The sequence below is a fragment of the Notolepis coatsorum genome (assembly GCF_963971535.1).
Source record: "Notolepis coatsorum genome assembly, chromosome: 7".
In the NCBI taxonomy this organism is placed as follows: domain Eukaryota; kingdom Metazoa; phylum Chordata; class Actinopteri; order Aulopiformes; family Paralepididae; genus Notolepis; species Notolepis coatsorum.
Window position 1 is genome coordinate 11,450,380 of NC_140171.1, and position 22,500 is coordinate 11,472,879.

Below are 22,500 nucleotides of genomic sequence, written 5' to 3' on the forward strand. Positions count from 1 at the left end.
CCTGTTACAAGGACAGTGTATCTAACAGGGTCAACACGGTAAACAGCCTTCAAAACAGAAATAAGATGCCTTATATGTGTGTGTGTGTGTGTGTGTGTGTGTGTGTGTGTGTGTGTGTGTGTGTGTGTGTGTGTGTGTGTGTGCGTGCGTGCGTGCGTGCGTGTGTGTGTGTTTGTGTGTGTGTCTGTGTGCATGAGTATCTGTGTGTGCGTGTCTGTGACACTTGGTGTGTGTGTGTGTGTCAGTGCTTGTGTGTGTGTGTATGTATGCATGTGTGTGTGTCAGTGCTTGTGTGTGTGTGTATGTATGCATGTGTGTGTGTCAGTGCTTGTGTGTGTGTGTATGTATGCGTGTGTGTGTGTGTCAGTGCTTGTGTGTGTGTATGTAGGCGTGTGAGTGTGTGTGTGTGTGTGTGTGTGTGTGTGTGTCATTGCTTGTGTGTATGTATGTGTGTGTGTCAGTGCTTGTGTGTGTGTATGTATGCGTGTGTGTGTGTCAGTGTTTGTGTACGTGTGTGTGTGTGTGTGTGTGTGTGTGTGTGTGTGTATGTGTGTGTGTGTGTGTGTGTATATGCGTGTGTGTGTGTGTGTATGCGTGCGTGTGTGTGTGTGTGTGTGCGTGTGTGTGTGTGTGTGTGTGTGTGTGTGCGTATGAGTGTGTGTGTGTGTCAGTGCTTGTGTGTAATCCAGTACCTTGTACAGTAACACAGTACCAGTAAAGTGCTGCTAGCCTGTTTAACTATTCACCTGGACTGACACTGACCCGCTCTCTCCCTATGAGGCCGTCTAAGTAGTAAGTAGAGCACAGCTAGCAGCCAGACGATTGTTACGATACAGTTCTAGTAGCCAATAGCCGTAGCAGTTAACCCTATAGGATCCAGCAGTTAACCCTATAGGATCCAGCAGCAGTTTATGATGAATTGAAAATGGGGGACCCTGATGTAAACAAGACGAAAGTCTTTCTCTGGTCTGCATCCCCTTAACAATTGTGTGTATTGAGCCGTACTGTATTGTACCCATTCTGCAATCTGTTAATAACATTTTCAATCAATCAATCAATCAATCAATCAATCAATCAATCAATCAATCAATAACCCTAGGATCCAGCAGTTAACCCTAGGATCCAGCAGTTAACCCTAGGATCCAGCAGTTAAACCTAGGATCCAGCAGTTAACCCTAGGATCCAGCAGTTAACCCTAGGATCCACCAGTTAACCCTAGGATCCACTAGTTAACCCTAGGATCCAGCAGTTAAACCTAGGATCCAGCAGTTAACCCTAGGATCCAGCAGTTAACCCTAGGATCCAGCAGTTAACCCTAGGATCCACTAGTTAAACCTAGGATCCAGCAGTTAACCCTAGGATCCAGCAGTTAAACCTAGGATCCAGCAGTTAACCCTAGGATCCACTAGTTAACCCTAGGATCCAGCAGTTAACCCTAGGATCCAGCAGTTAAACCTAGGATCCAGCAGTTAACCCTAGGATCCAGCAGTTAACCCTAGGATCCACCAGTTAACCCTAGGATCCACTAGTTAACCCTAGGATCCACCAGTTAACCCTAGGATCCACTAGTTAACCCTAGGGTCCACTAGTTCATTCTAGTAGCCAGTAGTTAACCCGCAGATCCACCAATTAACTCTAGGATCCACTAGTTCATTCTAGTAGCCAGTGGTTAACCCGCAGATCCACCAATTAACTCTAGGATCCACTAGTTCATTCTAGTAGCCAGTTAATTGTGGTTATTTTAAGTATTTGAAAGCTATCCACTCGATCTGAAATGCTGTCAGAAATCTTGGTCGGCTGTTTCAGCGCAGGCCTACCCACGACTCCCAACATTCAACATGGTGAGAGAGTGGTTAAAGAGAGAATACAATAACTGTCTTGTCAGGGTCTGGATCTATAGCCAAGAAAGTAAAGAGACAAATAAAGTAGAGAAGGAGAGACAGATCAGGAGAGACAGACCAGGAGAGACTAGGGGTGTAATGATGCATCGATTAATCTAAATGCATCGATTCTAATGTGACGATTCAACTGCATCGATTTGAAAATGTTAGAATCGATTATATATATATATATATTTTTTTGTGTGTGTGTGTATTGTTTTTATTGACCTATAGTCCATTCATGCTGAGTGAGTCAGTTCCCCCAGCCACATTTGTGTATTCAAATTTTTTGGGGGAATTAACTGATAGAAAATGAATCGAAAATGAATCGAATCGAATCGTGGTCAAATGAAGAGATTTCATGATGCATTGAATCGTTGCCTGAATACTCGTAATCAAAATTAATCGTTGTGAGGTCGCATCGTTACACCCCTAGGAGAGACATCAGGTGAGACAGATAAAGTAGAGAAGGAGAGACAGATCAGGAGAGACAGATCAGGAGAGACATCAGGAGAGACATCAGGAGAGACATCAGGAGAGACAGATAAAGTAGAGAAGGAGAGACAGATCAGGAGAGACAGATCAGGAGAGACATCAGGAGAGACATCAGGAGAGACATCAGGAGAGACAGATAAAGTAGAGAAGGAGAGACAGATCAGGAGAGACATCAGGAGAGACATCAGGAGAGACATCAGGAGAGACAGATAAAGTAGAGAGACAGAGAGGCAGCCAGGCACTGACCCACGCGATGGACTGGATGCATCGGACGATCTTGAGCAGCAGTTTTCCGAAGCTTCCGGGCGGGAAGCTGGAGGCGGAGTGTTGTATGCAGAGACACAGCAGGTAGGCTGGAGTCAGCTTGTGGTCGTCCCCTGTGAGGAGGACAGGTTTAGCTACAGCAGCACACAGAGCCTGGCGCACACGTAACGGACGTTTATTTGTGGCTGACAAGCCCACCACAAATATATTCCCCAAACATGATGTCTTGTTCTTCTTAGTACATGAAGACAGTCTCTCACCGCTGCTGACTGTGTGTGTCATACCCACCACCTCCACAACAACAACCAAAGACATTGCATGGTGCAATTCTATATTCTATTGTCTATTAGGGGTGTAATGATTAGATATGAAGGTTGTATTCAGAATACAGAGCTTTGATTATATACCACACGGCTTGGTTTGGCTCAGGAAAAATACCAATTTAATTTCAAAGTCATAAACAATGAAAATAAGTCTTAAATATCCCCTCCAAATGTATTTAAAATCCTTTAAAAAAAATCTATATTGAAAAAGAATGTGTATACATTTCGACCAAATTGTTCAATAAACTGATCACTACACCTTTACCCTCATCGAGATGCAAGGATCTATGAATATGCAAATTGCCAACAAGAAGCCATTGATATTTACCAGCAATTGGCAAGTTGGCAGCTTGTATTCTTTCAAGACATGTCAATACCTACTCAGCTTTCTGTGTAGCTGAAGATAAAGGTGTCGAGTTATCACATATTGGACTGTGAGAGGTTCAACCTATTAGTGACAAGTTCTGCACAAACAACAATCTGTACAGTCAGAATCCTGCCTCCAAGAAGAGTTAACCATGAGAACAATATGTGTGGAGGGGATCGTTAAACGTTATGCTAATAGCAGTGAACATACCTGCGTGGCATCTCATATCTTGGTTCAAGGACACCAACCAAATGCTTATAGCTTAGCACAAATGAATGGAAGCGGATACGGACCACTAGCCTAGCTTAAAACCTCCGGGAGAGGTGTTTCTGACCAACAGCTATTAGGCTAGCTGCTCCGTATCCGCTTCCATTCATCTGTGCTAAGCTAGGCTAGCTTGCAGCCAGATAGCTTCCTGCTCAACGCACAGAGAGGAAATTGGTATCTTATCTTATTGTCTGACTCTGGAGAAGACGGTAAGCTAATTTCCCATAATGTTGGCTTGTTTCTTTAAACTCCACGTCCTCTACTATAGAAAATCCTCGATACAGTTTTACATTTCGATACACTGTATTGAACTGTACATTTCTCTCATAATTCCGATTCCTTATTGAGATCGTTACAACAACCCTTATTGTCTTGTATTGTGTATTTTATTTGAGCATTATTACTCTATTATATAGTGAATCAGAGCGCAGACCTCCAGGTTCTATGAGTGAGACGATCCTGTTCACCAGCTGGTCCTCGTGGGCCTGGTCAAAGTCCAGCTGTAGCCTCCTCTTCTGACCTCCTCCTCCTCCACTTCCACTTCCTCCTCCTCCACCTCCCCCTCCTCCACCTCCTCCTCCTCCACCTCCTCCTCCTCCACCTCCTCCTCCTCCTCCTCCTCCACCTCCCCCTCCTCCTCCCCCTCCTCCCCCTCCCCCTCCTCCTGCTCCTCCTCCCCCTCCTCCTCCCTCTCCTGCGGCTGTCACGCTCCCACCGCGGGGCTTCACCAGGTGGGGTTTAAAGCTCCGCCGGGCGGCCGGCGCGCTGGAGACCACCTGCGCCGCTCTGTCCTTCAGCGCCTGGCCGCACATCCTGCAGACCCCCCCCCCTCCCCCCGCCTCGCCGCCGTCCTCCCCTCCCGCCTCGTACAGCTGTCCCAGGGAGCGGAGGCGCGACAGGGTCTGGGCGGGCAGCGGCTTGGCGCCCGTGGGGTCCTTGTACAGGAAGATGTAGTGCCCGCCGAAGGACAACAGGTCCCCGTGGCGCAGCGTGGTGGAGCGCTCGCAGCGCGAGAAGTTCACCAGGACGGCGGCGTGCGGCACGGGCTCCGCGGCCACGCAGAACCGCTGGCCGCCGCCGCCGTCGACCGTGTCGTCGTCGCCCCCCTTGTTGCCGTTGCCGTTGGCGTGGTGGCGACGTTGGGGCGCGGGCACGCGGCGCAGGCGGCAGTGGAGGGGCAGGATGTCGGGGGACGACAGGCAGATGTTGGGCCGGGCCGACGGGGTCTCCTGGCCCACCGTGTGCTGCTCTCGGTTCAACAGGTACACCAGGCAGTCCTGCAACGCACACCGGGATGCCATTAACCCTCGAGTTAACCTTCAAAAAACACACTACCTGTCTCCCTAGTGACCGAAACTGTGATCTCAGTAAAACATATCTTTTTCCAATTTTCTTTCATGAATATCATTATTAACTTCAGTCCTCACCATACATATAGAATATTTATTCATTTTCAGGATTTTAACCATTTCTTAAATTAGGGTTAGGGTTAGGGTTGGGGTTGGGGTTAGGATTAGGGTTAGGGGGTTAGGGTTAGGGGGTTAGGGTTACCCTAGGGTTACCCTAACCTAACCCTAACTATAACCCTAACCCTATCCCTAACATGTCCAGTTCTGCGACTAGGGTGAACACTTGTTGTTCACGCGCTTAATAGTGATTGTTTTTATTTTATTGTAATGTGAGTCCAAGATGTGATACTCAGCTACTTTTTTGGCATATACATACAATCTAGCCAACGCTATCCACAAACACACATAAAAAAAATAGCTTTTTGACCAGAACTGCGACAAGGGTGACTCGAGGGTTAAACAATGACGTTATTGGCCTTGTTCCTATGGCAACACGCCAGCGCCAATAACCACCAGAGTACGACCTTGAGTACATTTAGATGTCCATTTTTATAGTCATTTCAAACATTAAACAAAAACAGAGGCTTTGGGGTTTTATTATGTTTAGCAATTATGAGGCTACAGTAATACATTGTGATGCCGGTATGAGAAGTATGCAGCTGTCAGTGATCATTGTTTCAGATTTAGGTTATTGATAGCAGGCCAATTATTGTAGATCCACAGGCAATCTTGTGTGGCTTCACTTGATATAGCAGTGTTTTGCCTGCTGATTTGTTTGTATTGACTGTACGGTCAATAGACGGACAAGCTGAGCATATTGTCACAGAGGATTTAGCGTCTGGATGGGAATAGTCCAGTGAATATTGATTTGAGTACGGCGTACACACTACCGCCTCGCATTGCAATGTGTGTTGTTTATTGTTATTTACTATGGTAGTAAACTATCCCGGGCACACTCTACAAACACCTAAACTAGGCTTTGACCCATTCAGCGATGGATTGGTGTGACACTCTTGACATACTCATATATAATATATATAATAACGTACAGCGTACAGTATATCACCACCAGGGCCCAAACATATCGAGGTGTTCTTTCTAAGCATCACATCACCCAGCCCTACGCTGCATATATCAGCACATACACATCCAGAACCTCATTCCTTCACATCCGTCCATATCATCCTCACCTGTCTGTTGTAGGGCTGACCCCTATTAGTCGATTAGTCGACTAATCGGTCAAAAGGAGCCGTAGTCGACTGGCCAACCTCTTAGTCGAATATAAAAAATAAAAATAAAAAAATATTTATAATTTTATTATTATTATTTATATTTTTTAATCATTCTTTCCAAAAGAAAAGAGGCCTAGAAGCGTGTCTAACGCTAATGGCACGCATACCAGAGGCTAACTGCCTAAGAAAACAGGCACAGAGGCACTGAAAGAGGATTTCACCCATCTAATGAACACACTAGACTAGACAAATATCAAGATGTATCCATCAGAGGACAAGAAGCCTTCAGTCGACTCCTTCAGACGTTAAGCACCCCCCACAGCCCAAATGGAATGATAAAAAATAAAAATAAAAATTATTTTTTATTTTTATTAAAAATATTATACTTTTATTTTATTTTTTATTTTTTAGTTGACCAATAGTCGACTAACGGCACATTTTGGCCAATCAGAGTCGACCATCCAAATCCTTAGTCGGGGACAGCCCTAGTCTGTTGTAACCCTGTAGCAGTACCAGAACCTCATCCCCGTTACATCCGTCCACACCATCCTCACCTGTCTGTTGTAGCCCTGCAGCAGTAGCAGGTGGGGGGACTGGTAGAGGGAGTGTCTCACCCCTCCTCCTCCTCCTCCTCCTCCCTGGCCTCCTTCCTCTTTCCTCCGGCTGGTGGAGACCCCCTCCCGGCCCCCCCGGGTCCTGAGGGGTCCGGGCAAGGTGGAGTAATAACGCTTGGGCTCATCGTCCACTCCCAGCTGGACACACACACACACACACACACACACACACACACACACACACACACACACACACACACACACACACACACACACACACACACACACACATACGCATGCACACACACACACACACACACACACACACACACACACACACACACACACACACACACACACACACACACACACACACACACACACACATACACACACACACACATACGCATGCACACACACACACACACACATACGCATGCACACACACACACACACACACACACACACACACATACGCATGCACACACACACACACACACACATACGCATGCACACACATACGCACGCACACACACACATACGCACGCACACACACACACACACACACACACACACACACACACACACACGCACGCACACACGCATGCACACACACACACACACACACACACACACAGAGGTTTAGATAAGTGATATGGAAAATGATCAGGATACGCTGTTCATTCACACACACACACACACACACACACACACACACACACACACACACACACACACACACACACACAGACACACACTCTGTCTTCTCTACATCACTCAGCCCATGTTTGTCGTCATACACTCATGTACTTGCTTATCACCTCTCCCCTATCTGTCAATGTCACTCACCCCCTATCTGTACAACGCACCCACTCCCCTGTATAATAAATACCAGCTCGCCCTTCTAGAGAGGAATGCAGGGTTCGTGTGTTCGCCGCTGCTCTCCGTCTCTCTCTCCAACGCAACGCCGCCACGTGTGCTTTCATTCAATTCCACCCTCAAACCAAAGACTCCGTGTTGTCCGCCTCCGTGAATAATCTGTTTAGGCTTAACAGGATTATTCCCCATCAAACGGTGTCAGAAGTGGGATGACAAATACCCAGAGAAGCTTGACCTTAGGGGAGTAAGGTCTTGTCATCTGGTGACGTCATCTCCATTCAATTGGATTTATTTATTCAGCCGGAGATTCATTGGATTTATTGGGGAAATGCTAGTCTTTCAGTTCCTGTGAATGGTTAGTAAATAAACCAAACGTTATCCCGTGGGCGGTTAGGTTCTAACGTCTGGATATGATCTAATTTACAGCACTTTACGGAATGAGGAACTCTCAGGGAACCAGGGTACGGGACTCCACAGAGGGTTAGAGTATATCTGGCCAGGAGGTTAGAGTCTCTCTGGTCAGGAGGTTAGAGTGTCTTTGGTCAGGAGGTTAGAGTGTCTTTGGTCAGGAGGTTAGAGTGTCTTTGGTCAGGAGGTTAGAGTGTCTTTGGTCAGGAGGTTAGAGTGTCTTTGGTCAGGAGGTTAGAGTGTCTTTGGTCAGGAGGTTAGAGTGTCTTTGGTCAGGAGGTTAGAGTGTCTTTGGTCAGGAGGTTAGAGTGTCTTTGGTCAGGCGGTTGGAGTCTCTCTGGTCAGGAGGTTAGAGTCTCTCTGGTCAGGAGGTTAGAGTGTCTTTGGTCAGGAGGTTAGAGTGTCTTTGGTCAGGAGGTTAGAGTGTCTCTGGTCAGGAGGTTAGAGTATCTCTGGTCAGGAGGTTATAGGTCAGAGGTCAAGAGGTTAGAGTCTCTCTGGTCAGGAGGTTAGAGTCGCTCTGGTCAGGAGCTTAGAGTATCTCTGGTCAGGAGGTTATAGGTCAGAGGTCAAGAGGTTAGAGTCCTCTGAACAAGTTAAGGCTTTACTCAGGAGAAGAGAGTTATGCGCTCTCAGAAAAAACATTCAAGAAATCCGAACTTCGAAATCTAAGAAACCGAACTTTCGACGGTGGACGTGACGGAGGTGTCAGAACCAAAATAGCACACTGGGACACGCTTTTTTTCTGCACCTACTGCTAAAGAACAAGGTCTTTCAGCCGCCGTACATCACGCAGTTATACCTTTAGTGAAAAGTGGTATCAGCCACCATCTAGAAGCTGGCCTGCGTGTCCCAGCTTTGTCTGATTGTGGATCAGATGTTCCATATCGCCTGAGATATACGTGAAAACAGAAAGTCTGCAGGTCTGTGTCTGTGTGTGAAATGCCCTTCAGGAGGCAGCCGCTCTGCCCGCGGCACGCCCCTGGTGTCTGTCTCCACGCACAGCAGCAGCAGCGAGGGTGGGGAGGTGGTCAGGACATTTCATTAATTACATTTCCTGATGATTATAGATTTTTTTTTCCTCTGTCAGAAAGATTCAGGGCTAGTCCAAAAACATTCAGAACTAAAGCCCAGGAACCAACACACACACACACATTACAGCAAACCACGAGTATATAGTCCGTTTCGACTGAGATCCAGGGTTGTACTCCCGAGTCTCTCCACGCCGCAACATATGTGGCATTAAATTCCACCCTCAACCCAATGACTCTGTTGCCCGCCGCCGTGAATAATCTGTTTAGGTTTAACGAGATTATTCCCCATCAGAAGGTCATCAGAAGTCCATACGATGGACAGAGGTGAAGAAAATCACCTCATTCATCATTACCGTTTATTTGTTATGGGTGAAATCTTTTCCCACTTCGAACAAGTCATTCCGCTCTATTCAACAAGTCATTCTGCTCTATTCAACAAGTCCTTCAGCTCTATTCAACAAGTCCTTCAGCTCTATTCAACAAGTCATTCAGCTCTATTCAACAAGTCATTCAGCTCTATTCAACAAGTCATTCAGCTCTATTCAACAAGTCCTTCAGCTCTATTCAACAAGTCATTCAGCTCTATTCAACAAGTCATTCAGCTCTATTCAACAAGTCATTCAGCTCTATTCAACAAGTCATTCCGCTCTATTCAACAAGTCATTCTGCTCTATTCAACAAGTCACAAGTCATTCCGCTCTATTCAACAAGTCATTCGGCTCTATTCAACAAGTCATTCAGCTCTATTCTACAAGTCATTCCGCTCTATTCAACAAGTCATTTGGCTCTATTCAACAAGTCATTCCGCTCTATTCAACAAGTCACAAGTCATTCCGCTCTATTCAACAAGTCATTCCGCTCTATTCAACAAGTAATTCAGCTCTATTCAACAAGTAATTCGGCTCTATTCAACAAGTCATTCGGCTCTATTCAACAAGTCATTCGGCTCTATTCAACAAGTCATTCAGCTCTATTCAACAAGTCATTCCGCTCTATTCAACAAGTCATTCAGCTCTATTCAACAAGTCATTCAGGTCTATTCAACAAGTCATTCCGCTCTATTCAACAAGTCATTCAGCTCTATTCAACAAGTCATTCAGGTCTATTCAACAAGTCATTCAGCTCTATTCAACAAGTCATTCAGCTCTATTCAACAAGTCATTCAGCTCTATTCAACAAGTCATTCAGGTCTATTCAACAAGTCATTCAACAAGTCATTCAGCTCTATTCAACAAGTCATTCAGCTCTATTCAACAAGTCATTCAACAAGTCATTCAGCTCTATTCAACAAGTCATTCAGCTCTATTCAACAAGTAATTCCGCTCTATTCCAGCCTGTCCGTTCCGCTGTCTTGGAGGAAGGGCCATTCTATTGGTGAACTATGCAAAATGTATTGTTGATTGTTTGATTGGCTAGGGATGTAGCTTAGCGTCAAAGCTAAGATAGCGGCAATAGGGAGCTTGCAAGGGAGCGTTATTTTTTTTCCTAGCCGCATTTCTGGCAGACGCTCTCTGATTGGCCACTGACTGACGCTCTCTGATTGGCCACTGACATGTTTGCCCAATCGCGTGACGAGCTGTGTCTTTGCCCATTTCCGCGTCTAACAGTCTGCAAACTACCTGGCGTTCTATCGCCATGCTCTAAGACAAACTCTAACCTTAACCAACTTCGAAAGAGTGCCTAAGCTTAACCGTCGAAAGAACTTGCCGTCACGCTCTAAGACAAACTCTAACCTTAACCAACTTCGAAGAGTGCCTAAACTTAACCAGTGTAGAAACAGGCGTCGGCCAATCAGAGAGCGTCTTGCCAGAAATGCGTCTAGGAAAAAAAATAACGCTGCAAGGGATGGTTAGTTCTCTTTCTTCCAACATGGCTGCCTGTAACCATCGGCAACCACCTTTGAAAGACAACGCCTAATTTCTGTGATGTGGTGGAGCAGGTAAAACATTGGAAAAGCACAATGTTACTGTTCCACTGTGACTCATTCACAAGAACCAGTGACCCTAAATTATGACCAATTATTCTCAAATATCAACACATAATAATAACAACCAGTTGTTCTGCACATAGCATCCCATTGTCTCTTCCAACATGGAGGACAAATGGGCATCCTAGACATTCTGTGAGAGAGGCTTCTGCGCTGCCGAAATGCCCTTGAGGAATAGGGGGGGGGGGCTGGCCTAGCATGAATACAGTCTCATAACGAATGAATCACTGCTAAGTGTCATCAGAGTGACGTCCCACCTGGTTGAGGCTGGTCTCGCTGAGGCTGCGGCAGAAGGCGGAGGGGCCGGGCCGGGGGAGGGTCAGGGTCCCCTTCGCCCTGTTCCTCTGGAGCTTACGTGCCTGGGCGTTGATGTCTGACAGGAAGGACGGAGAGAGAGGAGGAGGAGGAGGAGGAGGAGGAGGAGGAGGAGGAGGAGAAAACAGAGGACAAGAGAAGAAGGGAGAGGAGGGCGGAGACGAGGAAAGGGATACGGGGAGGAAAGAGGAGGAGAAGGGGGAGCAGGGAGTGGAAGAGAGAGAGAGAGAGAGCGAGAGAGAGAGAGAGAGAGAGTGGGGGAGGTGTAACAGATGGAGAGGAAAGTGGTGGGGGGCAGGCGGGAGCAGCGAGAGAAGAAAGTGTAGAGAGAAAAGGAGAAAGTGGAAAACACACAAGACTGCATGTTAAAACACGTCATTTTGTATCAAATCTCTGGCTCTAAAGCGGGTGAATCATGGGTGAACTGAGGGTAGAAGACAACAGGCTGTACGGCCAGTCGGCTGGATCGACACTCATGCTTATGTGAGTTGAGCCTGGAGTGACACAGCAGACAAGGCCGCGGGAGGTGAGCTGGGGTGAGCTGGGGTCGTATGAATGAAGCGCACCAGGCACGACAACAGGTGAGCGAGGGTGAGCTGCGGGGTCGCATGAATGAAGCGCACCAGGCCGACAACAGGTGAATGTCTTGATGAAATGTCTTGTCAAGCAACTCCCGATCCGTGAATTTGACAGTTTTAGAGAAGCGTGCAATGGTCCACCCTTGCGCAACGCACACGCACATTCACACGCACACATATACAGTCACAGATAGGTCCACACACTGGCAATGTGGGTGGTACTGGTGAGGGGGCAGGTAGAGGTGGTCTCCATGGCGATGATTGACAGCCACCCTACCTGAAGCTATAGTCCCCACCTTTAGAGCCGGACTGTACCACTCGACCAGAGCGCAGGGGGGAGCTTCTGTGTCTGCCCAGCCCAGACCGACCCATTAGAGCCGCCAGGAATTGGGGTGTTTTGGTCCCTATACAGCAGGGGCGGGAGGGGTAAAGAGGGGGGGGAGGGGGCTGAGAGAACAACCCCCTCCAAAACACCAAGTACAGATGGACCCATGCACACACACAAGCGCGCGCACACGCGCACACACACACACACGCACGCGCATACACACACACACTCACGCACACACACACACACACACACACACACACACACACACACACACACACACACACACACACACACACACACACACACACTCACACACACACACACACACACACACACACACACACACACACACACACACACACACACACACACACACACACACACACAGACACACACACACACACACACACACACTACAAGACAAGCATGCACATAGGAGCAAAAAGGCTCTGTGGTATTATTATCATGCAAGTTATCAAGGAAATATATATACAGGGGTTAAAGTGGGATTTGGCAGGTGGGGGAATGAACATGTTGTCTTTATGGACAGACTATTCTGTTTGTAAATGACCTTGTAGCTGAAGTAATAATCAAAGGAAATATTAACGTTGTGGCTCAATGTTATGCACTGAAATAACAAACTACCTGCGACTGCAACAGGCTTCATATAGTTATAAATAACAACATTGAGGATTTGATTGAGGATTTTGCCGTGTCAGAATCTAAATGCAGAGGTTGTTTAGTGTCAATACTTGAGCTGGTAACGGACCGGGGCGAATTGGCCCATGACGTTAAATGTATCGACACTCGTGTTTTTGCCAATGGAAGATGCCAGAAAGCAGTTCCGGACCCTTCCTGCCCACTTTAACCCATGGATATATAGATAGTTAAGGGAACATACATCTACAAACACCAGCGATGCTCTGGTGGACTTCAGCCAACAGTTACAGTGGGGGGGCAGAGAGCCAACAGGGAGGCGTCCTCTAAAGCTTCCAAGAACATCTCTCCAATGATCCGTGATGCCATTTTGATGTAGTGAATTCTAAAATCGCAGTGTTTCTATCTCCAGTCTGTTCTGACTCGTACAGTAGATGTTCACCAAAGGCTCTGCTAAATCAGATGTTTATTGGGGTCGCCTTTCTACACATAGGATGTCCTCATTAATATGTCACCTTCAAAAACACTATCACACAAACACACACACACACACAAACACACACACACACACACACACACACACACACACGCACACACACACACACACACACCTGCGATCTGCTTGGTGTGTTGATCTGGGATAACGTATGAGTTTTCACATTTGATTTGCTACGAATAGAGGTGTAATGATCAACAATTCTCCTTCTCTCATTCTCTTCCCTAGGGCTCTCATATATACAGTAAAGACAGGATAATCCACAATTATAGCTCTGTAGTAGTATGAGTACATCTTAACGCATAAAGAATTGAAAATCCGATCGAATGGTGACCTCGAAATCTAAATGTGTGATTGTTTGTGTATCGTTTCATCCCTAGCTGTGAAATCTGTGTCTGAGAATACACACACACACACGCACGCAGGTACACACACACGCACACGGACGCACACACACACCCCAGGGTACAGTATTTCCATGAACACTGTACACACCAGAGAGAAAGGGGTTAGGGGTGATTATGAAAACGTGTTAGTGTGTTAATGTCGGTCAGTTAATGGGGTAAAATTAATTAAGTGCTGATAAACCCTGGTATACATCCTTTGTGTGTTCAGTAGGCGTGTGTGTGTGGTGCACGTGTGTGTGTGCACGTGTAAATGGCACACCACTTTTCATTAGTCAGTACAGTAATTATAAGGTCACTGCGGGGTTCCTATTCAACACACACACACACACACACACACACACACACACACACATACATACACACACACACATACACACACACACACACACACACACACACACACACACACACACACACACATGCACCACACACACACGTAGTCAGGTCTGTTTCAGCTGCTTCTTCCTCTGACACCCCTTCTCCTTCTCCTCGCTCCTCTCCCCTTCAAAGCCTCAAAGTCCTTCTTGGCAGAGATGCCTCCAAACAAGGCGTTCTGAATCTGCTGTGTTCCACATCTCTTAAGAGTGTTGTTTTGGGGCGGCCGGGTAGTGCAGTGGACTAAGCGTCTGCCTACCACCGCAGAGACACTGGTATCGAATCCAGCTGTCGGCGGTACCTCCGGCTTGGTCGGTCGTCCATACTGACACAATTGGCAGTGTCAGCGGGTGGGAAGCCGGTGGGGTGTATCCTGGTCGTTGTAAACAGCGACTCCTACAGGTCGGTTGGGGCGCCTGCTCAGCGAGGGAGGGAGCTGGGGGAAGTAGTGTGATCCTTCCACACGTTACACTCCCCCAGTGAGAGTCCGCGCTGCCAGGTGAAAAGAAGCGGAGATTGGCTCCACATCTGTCGGAGGAAGCATGTGATAGCCTTCACCCTCCCAGACCGACGGTAGGGAGTAAGTGCGCAACGACCAGGAAGGGGATTGGGAATTGGCATAACGACTAAACGGAAAAAGGAGGGGGACAAAAAGCTTTGTTCCACATCTCTTAGTGTTGTTTTGAGCTTTGTTCCACATCTCTTAGTGTTGTTTTGAGCTTTGTTCCACATCTCTTAGAGTTGTTTTGAGCTTTGTTCCACATCTCTTAGAGTGTTGTTTTGAGCTTTGTTCCCACATCTCTTAGTGTTGTTTTGAGCTTTGTTCCCACATCTCTTAGTGTTGTTTTGAGCTTTGTTCCACATCTCTTAGAGTGTTGTTTTGAGCTTTGTTCCACATCTCTTATAGTGTTGTTTTGAGATTTGTTCCACATCTCTTAGTGTTGTTTTGAGCTTTGTTCCACATCTCTTAGAGTTGTTTTGAGCTTTGTTCCACATCTCTTAGTGTTGTTTTGAGCTTTGTTCCACATCTCTTAGTGTTGTTTTGAGCTTTGTTCCACATCTCTTAGTGTTGTTTTGAGCTTTGTTCCACATCTCTTAGAGTGTTGTTTTGAGCTTTGTTCCACATCTCTTAGAGTGTTGTTTTGAGCTTTGTTCCACATCTATTAGAGTGTTGTTTTGAGCTTTGTTCCACATCTCTTAGAGTGTTGTTTTGAGCTTTGTTCCACATCTCTTAGAGTGTTGTTTTGAGCTTTGTTCCACATCTCTTAGAGTGTTGTTTTGAGCTTTGTTCCACATCTCTTAGAGTGTTGTTTTGAGCTTTGTTCCACATCTCTTAGTGTTGTTTTGAGCTTTGTTCCACATCTCTTAGTGTTGTTTTGAGCTTTGTTCCACATCTCTTAGAGTTTTGTTTTGAGCTTTGTTCCACATCTCTTAGTGTTGTTTTGAGCTTTGTTCCACATCTCTTAGTGTTGTTTTGAGCTTTGTTCCACATCTCTTAGTGTTGTTTTGAGCTTTGTTCCACATCTCTTATAGTGTTGTTTTGAGCTTTGTTCCACATCTCTTAGTGTTGTTTTGAGCTTTGTTCCACATCTCTTAGAGTGTTGTTTTGAGCTTTGTTCCACATCTCTTATAGTGTTGTTTTGAGCTTTGTTCCACATCTCTTAGTGTTGTTTTGAGCTTTGTTCCACATCTCTTAAGAGTGTTGTTTTGAGCTTTGTTCTACATCTATTAAGAGTGTTGTTTTGAGCTTTGTTCCACATCTCTTAGTGTTGTTTTGAGCTTTGTTCCACATCTCTTAGAGTGTTGTTTTGAGCTTTGGTCCACATCTCTTAGTGTTGTTTTGAGCTTTGTTCCACATCTCTTAGAGTGTTGTTTTGAGCTTTGTTCCACGTCTCTTAGAGTGTTGTTTTGAGCTTTGTTCCACATCTCTTAGAGTGTTGTTTTGAGCTTTGTTCCACATCTCTTAGAGTGTTGTTTTGAGCTTTGTTCCCACATCTCTTAGAGTGTTGTTTTGAGCTTTGTTCCACATCTCTTAGAGTGTTGTTTTGAGCTTTGTTCCCACATCTCTTAGAGTGTTGTTTTGAGCTTTGTTCCACATCTCTTAGAGTGTTGTTTTGAGCTTTGTTCCACATCTCTTAGAGTGTTGTTTTGAGCTTTGTTCCACATCTCTTAGAGTGTTGTTTTGAGCTTTGTTCCACATCTCTTAGTGTTGTTTTGAGCTTTGTTCCACATCTCTTAGTGTTGTTTTGAGCTTTGTTCCACATCTCTTAGAGTTTTGTTTTGAGCTTTGTTCCACATCTCTTATAGTGTTGTTTTGAGCTTTGTTCCACATCTCTTAGTGTTGTTTTGAGCTTTGTTCCACATCTCTTAGTGTTGTTTTGAGCTTTGTTCCACATCTCTTAGTGTTGTTTTGAGCTTTGTTCCACATCTCTTATAGTGTTGTTTTGAGCTTTGTTCCACATCTCTTAGTGTTGTTTTGAGCTTTGTTCCACATCTCTTAGAGTGTTGTTTTGAGCTTTGTTCCACATCTCTTATAGTGTTGTTTTGAGCTTTGTTCCACATCTCTTAGTGTTGTTTTGAGCTTTGTTCCACATCTCTTAAGAGTGTTGTTTTGAGCTTTGTTCTACATCTATTAAGAGTGTTGTTTTGAGCTTTGTTCCACATCTCTTAGTGTTGTTTTGAGCTTTGTTCCACATCTCTTAGAGTGTTGTTTTGAGCTTTGGTCCACATCTCTTAGTGTTGTTTTGAGCTTTGTTCCACATCTCTTAGAGTGTTGTTTTGAGCTTTGTTCCACGTCTCTTAGAGTGTTGTTTTGAGCTTTGTTCCACATCTCTTAGAGTGTTGTTTTGAGCTTTGTTCCACATCTCTTAGAGTGTTGTTTTGAGCTTTGTTCCACATCTCTTAGAGTGTTGTTTTGAGCTTTGTTCCCACATCTCTTAGAGTGTTGTTTTGAGCTTTGTTCCACATCTCTTAGTGTTGTTTTGAGCTTTGTTCCACATCTCTTAGTGTTGTTTTGAGCTTTGTTCCACATCTCTTAGTGTTGTTTTGAGCTTTGTTCCACATCTCTTAGTGTTGTTTTGAGCTTTGTTCCACATCTCTTAGTGTTGTTTTGAGCTTTGTTCCACATCTCTTATAGTGTTGTTTTGAGCTTTGTTCCACATCTCTTAGTGTTGTTTTGAGCTTTGTTCCACATCTCTTAGAGTGTTGTTTTGAGCTTTGTTCCACATCTCTTAGAGTGTTGTTTTGAGCTTTGTTCCACATCTCTTAGAGTGTTGTTTTGAGCTTTGTTCCCACATCTCTTAGAGTGTTGTTTTGAGCTTTGTTCCACATCTCTTAGAGTGTTGTTTTGAGCTTTGTTCCACATCTCTTAGAGTGTTGTTTTGAGCTTTGTTCCACATCTCTTAGTGTTGTTTTGAGCTTTGTTCCACATCTCTTAGTGTTGTTTTGAGCTTTGTTCCACATCTCTTAGTGTTGTTTTGAGCTTTGTTCCACATCTCTTAGTGTTGTTTTGAGCTTTGTTCCACATCTCTTAGTGTTGTTTTGAGCTTTGTTCCACATCTCTTATAGTGTTGTTTTGAGCTTTGTTCCACATCTCTTAGTGTTGTTTTGAGCTTTGTTCCACATCTCTTAGAGTGTTGTTTTGAGCTTTGTTCCACATCTCTTATAGTGTTGTTTTGAGCTTTGTTCCACATCTCTTAGAGTGTTGTTTTGAGCTTTGTTCCACGTCTCTTAGAGTGTTGTTTTGAGCTTTGTTCCACATCTCTTAGAGTGTTGTTTTGAGCTTTGTTCCACATCTCTTAGAGTGTTGTTTTGAGCTTTGTTCCCACATCTCTTAGAGTGTTGTTTTGAGCTTTGTTCCACATCTCTTAGAGTGTTGTTTTGAGCTTTGTTCCCACATCTCTTAGAGTGTTGTTTTGAGCTTTGTTCCACATCTCTTAGTGTTGTTTTGAGCTTTGTTCCACATCTCTTAGTGTTGTTTTGAGCTTTGTTCCACATCTCTTAGTGTTGTTTTGAGCTTTGTTACACATCTCTTAGACCGTTGTTTTGAGCTGGTCCTTGTATCTCTGCTTCGGGCCTGCCACAGATCGCTGCCACCTTACAAGAGCTGGCGTGAAAGCTGCTCCTCTGGCATCATGACTGTGTGGCCAACCCTTCGCAGTTGGTGGTAAAGAAACATGGCGGTTCAGGACGGCTGGGTAGCACAGCGGACTAAGCGTCTGTCTACCACCGCAGAGACACTGGTATCGAATCCAGCTGTCAGCGGTGCCTCCGGCTTGGCCGGCCGTCATACTGACACAATTTGCGGTGTCAGCGGGAGGGAAGCCGGTGGGTGGTAATCTGGTCATTGTAAACAGCGACTCCTACAGGTCGGTCAGGGCGCCTGCACAGCGAGGGAGGGAAATGGTGAAGGTAGTGTGACCTCCCACACGTTACACTTCACCAATGAGAGTCTGCGCTGTCAGGTGAAAAGAGGCTGCTGGCTGTCTCCTATGTATCGGAGGAAGCATGTGATAGACTTCAGGGCTCCCTAGACGACCAGTGGGGGGCACATGCGTGCAACGACCAGGGAGGGGAGGGGGGGAATTGGCATAACGACTACATTGGGATTGGAGGAAAATACAGAAAAATAGGAGGAGAAAAAGTGGATACAAAAAAAAGAAACATGGCGGTTCTTGCCAGTATTTCCGTGTGGCACATAATCATGGCAGGTTAGCCCAAGGATGCACTGGAGACATTTGATGTGGAGGTTCCCCAGCTGTCGTCTATGGCGGCGATACGGCGTCCAGCCGTAGAGTAGTGTGGAGACACAGAAGGCTTCATAGGCTGTTGTCTTAGGGTGTATATTGAGGTTTTTGTTCAGGAACAGCCTCTTACACAGTCTACCAACGGAGGCTAGAGAACATCCTCTTATGTGGCCTATCAAAGCAGGCTAGGGAACACCCTCTCTCTTATGTGGCCTATCAAAGCAGGCTAGGGAACACCCTCTCTCTTATGTGGCCTATCAAAGCAGGCTAGGGAACACCCTCTCTCTTAGGTGGCCTATCAAAGCAGGCTAGGGAACACCCTCTCTCTTATGTGGCCTATCAAAGCAGGCTAGGGAACACCCTCTCTCTTATGTGGCCTATCAAAGCAGGCTAGGGAACACCCTCTCTCTTACACGGCCTATCAAAGCAGGTTAGGGAACACCCTCTCTCTTATGTGGCCTATCAAAGCAGGCTAGAGAACAGCCTCTTATGTGGCCTATCAAAGCAGGCTAGGGAACACTCTCTCTCTCTCTCTTATGTGGCCTATCAAAGCAGGCTAGAGAACAGCCTCTTATGTGGCCTATCAAAGCAGGCTAGGGAACACCCTCTCTCTTAGGTGGCCTATCAAAGCAGGCTAGGGAACACCCTCTCTCTTAGGTGGCCTATCAAAGCAGGCTAGGGAACAGCCTCTTACACAGCCTACTAAAGGAGGCTGAGGCATGCTTTATCCAGCTTTGAATGCCGTTGTCTGTGCTACAGTCTTCAGACCGGATGCTTCCAATATATTTTTAATCTGGCACTACTGCTAAGGGCTTGCTGTCAGCGCTGAAGGCGGGTGATGGTGACTAGAATAGAAATACGTTGTTGGTGTTGGGGGGAAAACTCTCTCTTTGAAGTGTTCACAGTAGGGCTGACCTCGACTAGTCGAATAGTCGACTAATCGATCGAAAGGAGATGTAGTCGACTGCCAATCTCCAAAACAGTCCTTATGTTCCGTACAGCCAGTTTGAGAGGGATTCATTTCTTTCTTGTGTGCAGGGTTGGGGTTAGTTAGGTAGTCTGCACGTTGCTTTTCTCTCAGGGTTTGCTCCCCTAGCCTTCGTCTTCCCAGACGTACCCGCAAGACAGCGGGGCTGTGGTTGGTGGATGCCAGGGCGTGTCGACAGCTGTGGGCCGGCACATCGCACCTCTGCGGATCACCCGCAGCTCCGAGACCCCGAGTTTACCAGGAGTCCTGGTGAAGGAGAGGCTATGTACTGGCAGGATAAGACTCACACACACAGGGCTGCTTCCCTGTTCACCACAGGGACTAGCCAGGGTATGCAAGAGTGCACGCACGCACATTCACACACACACACACACACACGCACACACACACACACACACACACACACACACACACACACACACACACACACACACACACACACACACACACACACACACACACACACACACGCACACGCACACACACACACACACACACGCACACACACACACACACACACACACCGGTGTTGAGTCGGTGCAGGTGTGAGTCTGTGTGGTGTGTAGCAAAGTGCATTGCAGTGCAGGTCAGCACTATATTGAGAACACGATAGTGCAACACTCAACTCTCTAGTAGAAAGCTGTCATTCATATAAACCCCCCCCCCCCCCTCCACCGGACACACTAGACTCAGGTTACAGTCGATCAATCGACCTGCCGGCCATTTGTCTCTCCTGCACTTTAAGACCTGCCAGCCGTACATCTCTCCTGCACTTTAAGACCTGCCAGCCGTACATCTCTCTCCTGCACTTTAAGACCTGCCAGCCATACATCTCTCCTGCACTTTAAGACCTGCCAGCCATACGTCTCTCCTGCACTTTAAGACCTGCCAGCCGTACATCTCTCCTGCACTTTAAGACCTGCCAGCCATACGTCTCTCCTGCACTTTAAGACCTGCCAGCCAATCAGCCATACATCTCTCCTGCACTTTAAGACCTGCCAGCCATACATCTCTCCTGCACTTTAAGACCTACCAGCCGTACGTCTCTCCTCCTGCACTTTAAGACCTGCCAGCCGTACATCTCACCTCCTGCACTTTAAGACCTGCCAGCCATACATCTCTCCTCCTGCACTTTAAGTCCTGCCAGCCGTACATCTCTCCTCCTGCACTTTAAGACCTGCCGGCCATACATCTCTCTCTCCTGCACTTTAAGACCTGCCAGCCGTACATCTCTCTGCTACACTTTAAGACCTGCCAGCCATACATCTCTCTCCTGCACTTTAAGACCTGCCAGCCATACATCTCTCTCCTGCACTTTAAAACCTGCCAGCCATACATCTCTCCTCCTGCACTTTAAGACCTGCCAGCCGTACATCTCTCTGCTACACTTTAAGACCTGCCAGCCATACATCTCTCCTCCTGCACTTTAAGACCCTGCCAGCCATACATCTCTCTCCTGCACTTTAAGACCTGCCAGCCGTACATCTCTCTCCTGCACTTTAAGACCTGCCAGCCGTACATCTCTCCTCCTGAACTTTAAGACCTGCCAGCCATACATCTCTCCTGCACTTTAAGACCTGCCAGCCGTACATCTCTCCTCCTGCACTTTAAGACCTGCCAGCCGTACATCTCTCCTCCTGAACTTTAAGACCTGCCAGCCATACATCTCTCCTGCACTTTAAGACCTGCCAGCCGTACATCTCTCCTCCTGCACTTTAAGACCTGCCAGCCGTACATCTCTCCTCCTGAACTTTAAGACCTGCCAGCCATACATCTCTCCTGCACTTTAAGACCTGCCAGCCGTACATCTCTCTCCTCCTGCACTTTAAGACCTGCCAGCCGTACATCTCTCCTGCACTTTAAGACCTGCCAGCCGTACATCTCTCTCTCCTGCACTTTAAGTGTGTCAGGGCAGGAAAGAGGGGGGATGTTGTTTTGTTTGTTTTGTTTTTTTGCCCTCATGAACTACATTTAAGGGTCATTTTCCATCATTTCTGGGGCAGAAGTATTTACATAATAATGGTTTAACATTAAACAAACCTCTGTTGTTGTAACGTTACATTTATTTAACATTTCCTCCCTCTCTCTAGCAGCGTTTTAGCTCCTCTGATCCCAATTTCATGTTTCATGTTAGGAAACAAAAGCTATTAATATCCTACCCTGGTGTCTGTGGAGCATGTGTGTGTGTGTGTGCGTGAGAGATAACCCACTCTTGACAAACTGTCTATAATGTGAGGACATTTTGTTGTAGTGAGGACATTTTGGCCGGTCCTCACACACACACAAAAGAAATGCTGATTCAAACCTTTATTTATTCTGGAAAGGACAATTGAGGTCACCCGCATTTTCAATGTCGTCGAGATTTCAATGCATATATTTTTTATTATAATATAATAATAATAACTCTATCTATGTAGCACCCTTCACACATGGACCGCAGCCAAAAGTGCCCCACAGCAAGTAGCACAAAATTAACACAGGCATAAAATCTGCATACAGTCGACAGAATAAAAAACAATGTATAAAATGCAGACATAACAATAGGTATAAAAGACTAACTAATATAAGT

The 22,500-nt window shown here is 46.2% G+C and overlaps 1 protein-coding gene across 1 annotated transcript in view; it reads right to left on the bottom strand.

Annotated features, from left to right (window-relative positions):
• Positions 1 to 22,500, bottom strand: part of radil (Ras association and DIL domains) — a gene marked incomplete at both ends in the record, with an annotated part of 71,955 nt that overhangs the window by 38,520 nt on the left and 10,935 nt on the right. Inside the window, 6 exon segments of the mRNA XM_084319478.1 lie at positions 2,622 to 2,752; positions 4,030 to 4,203; positions 4,312 to 4,873; positions 6,732 to 6,929; positions 11,297 to 11,412; positions 12,229 to 12,336. Coding sequence (XP_084175604.1) covers positions 2,622 to 2,752; positions 4,030 to 4,203; positions 4,312 to 4,873; positions 6,732 to 6,929; positions 11,297 to 11,412; positions 12,229 to 12,336 — 1,289 coding nt within the window.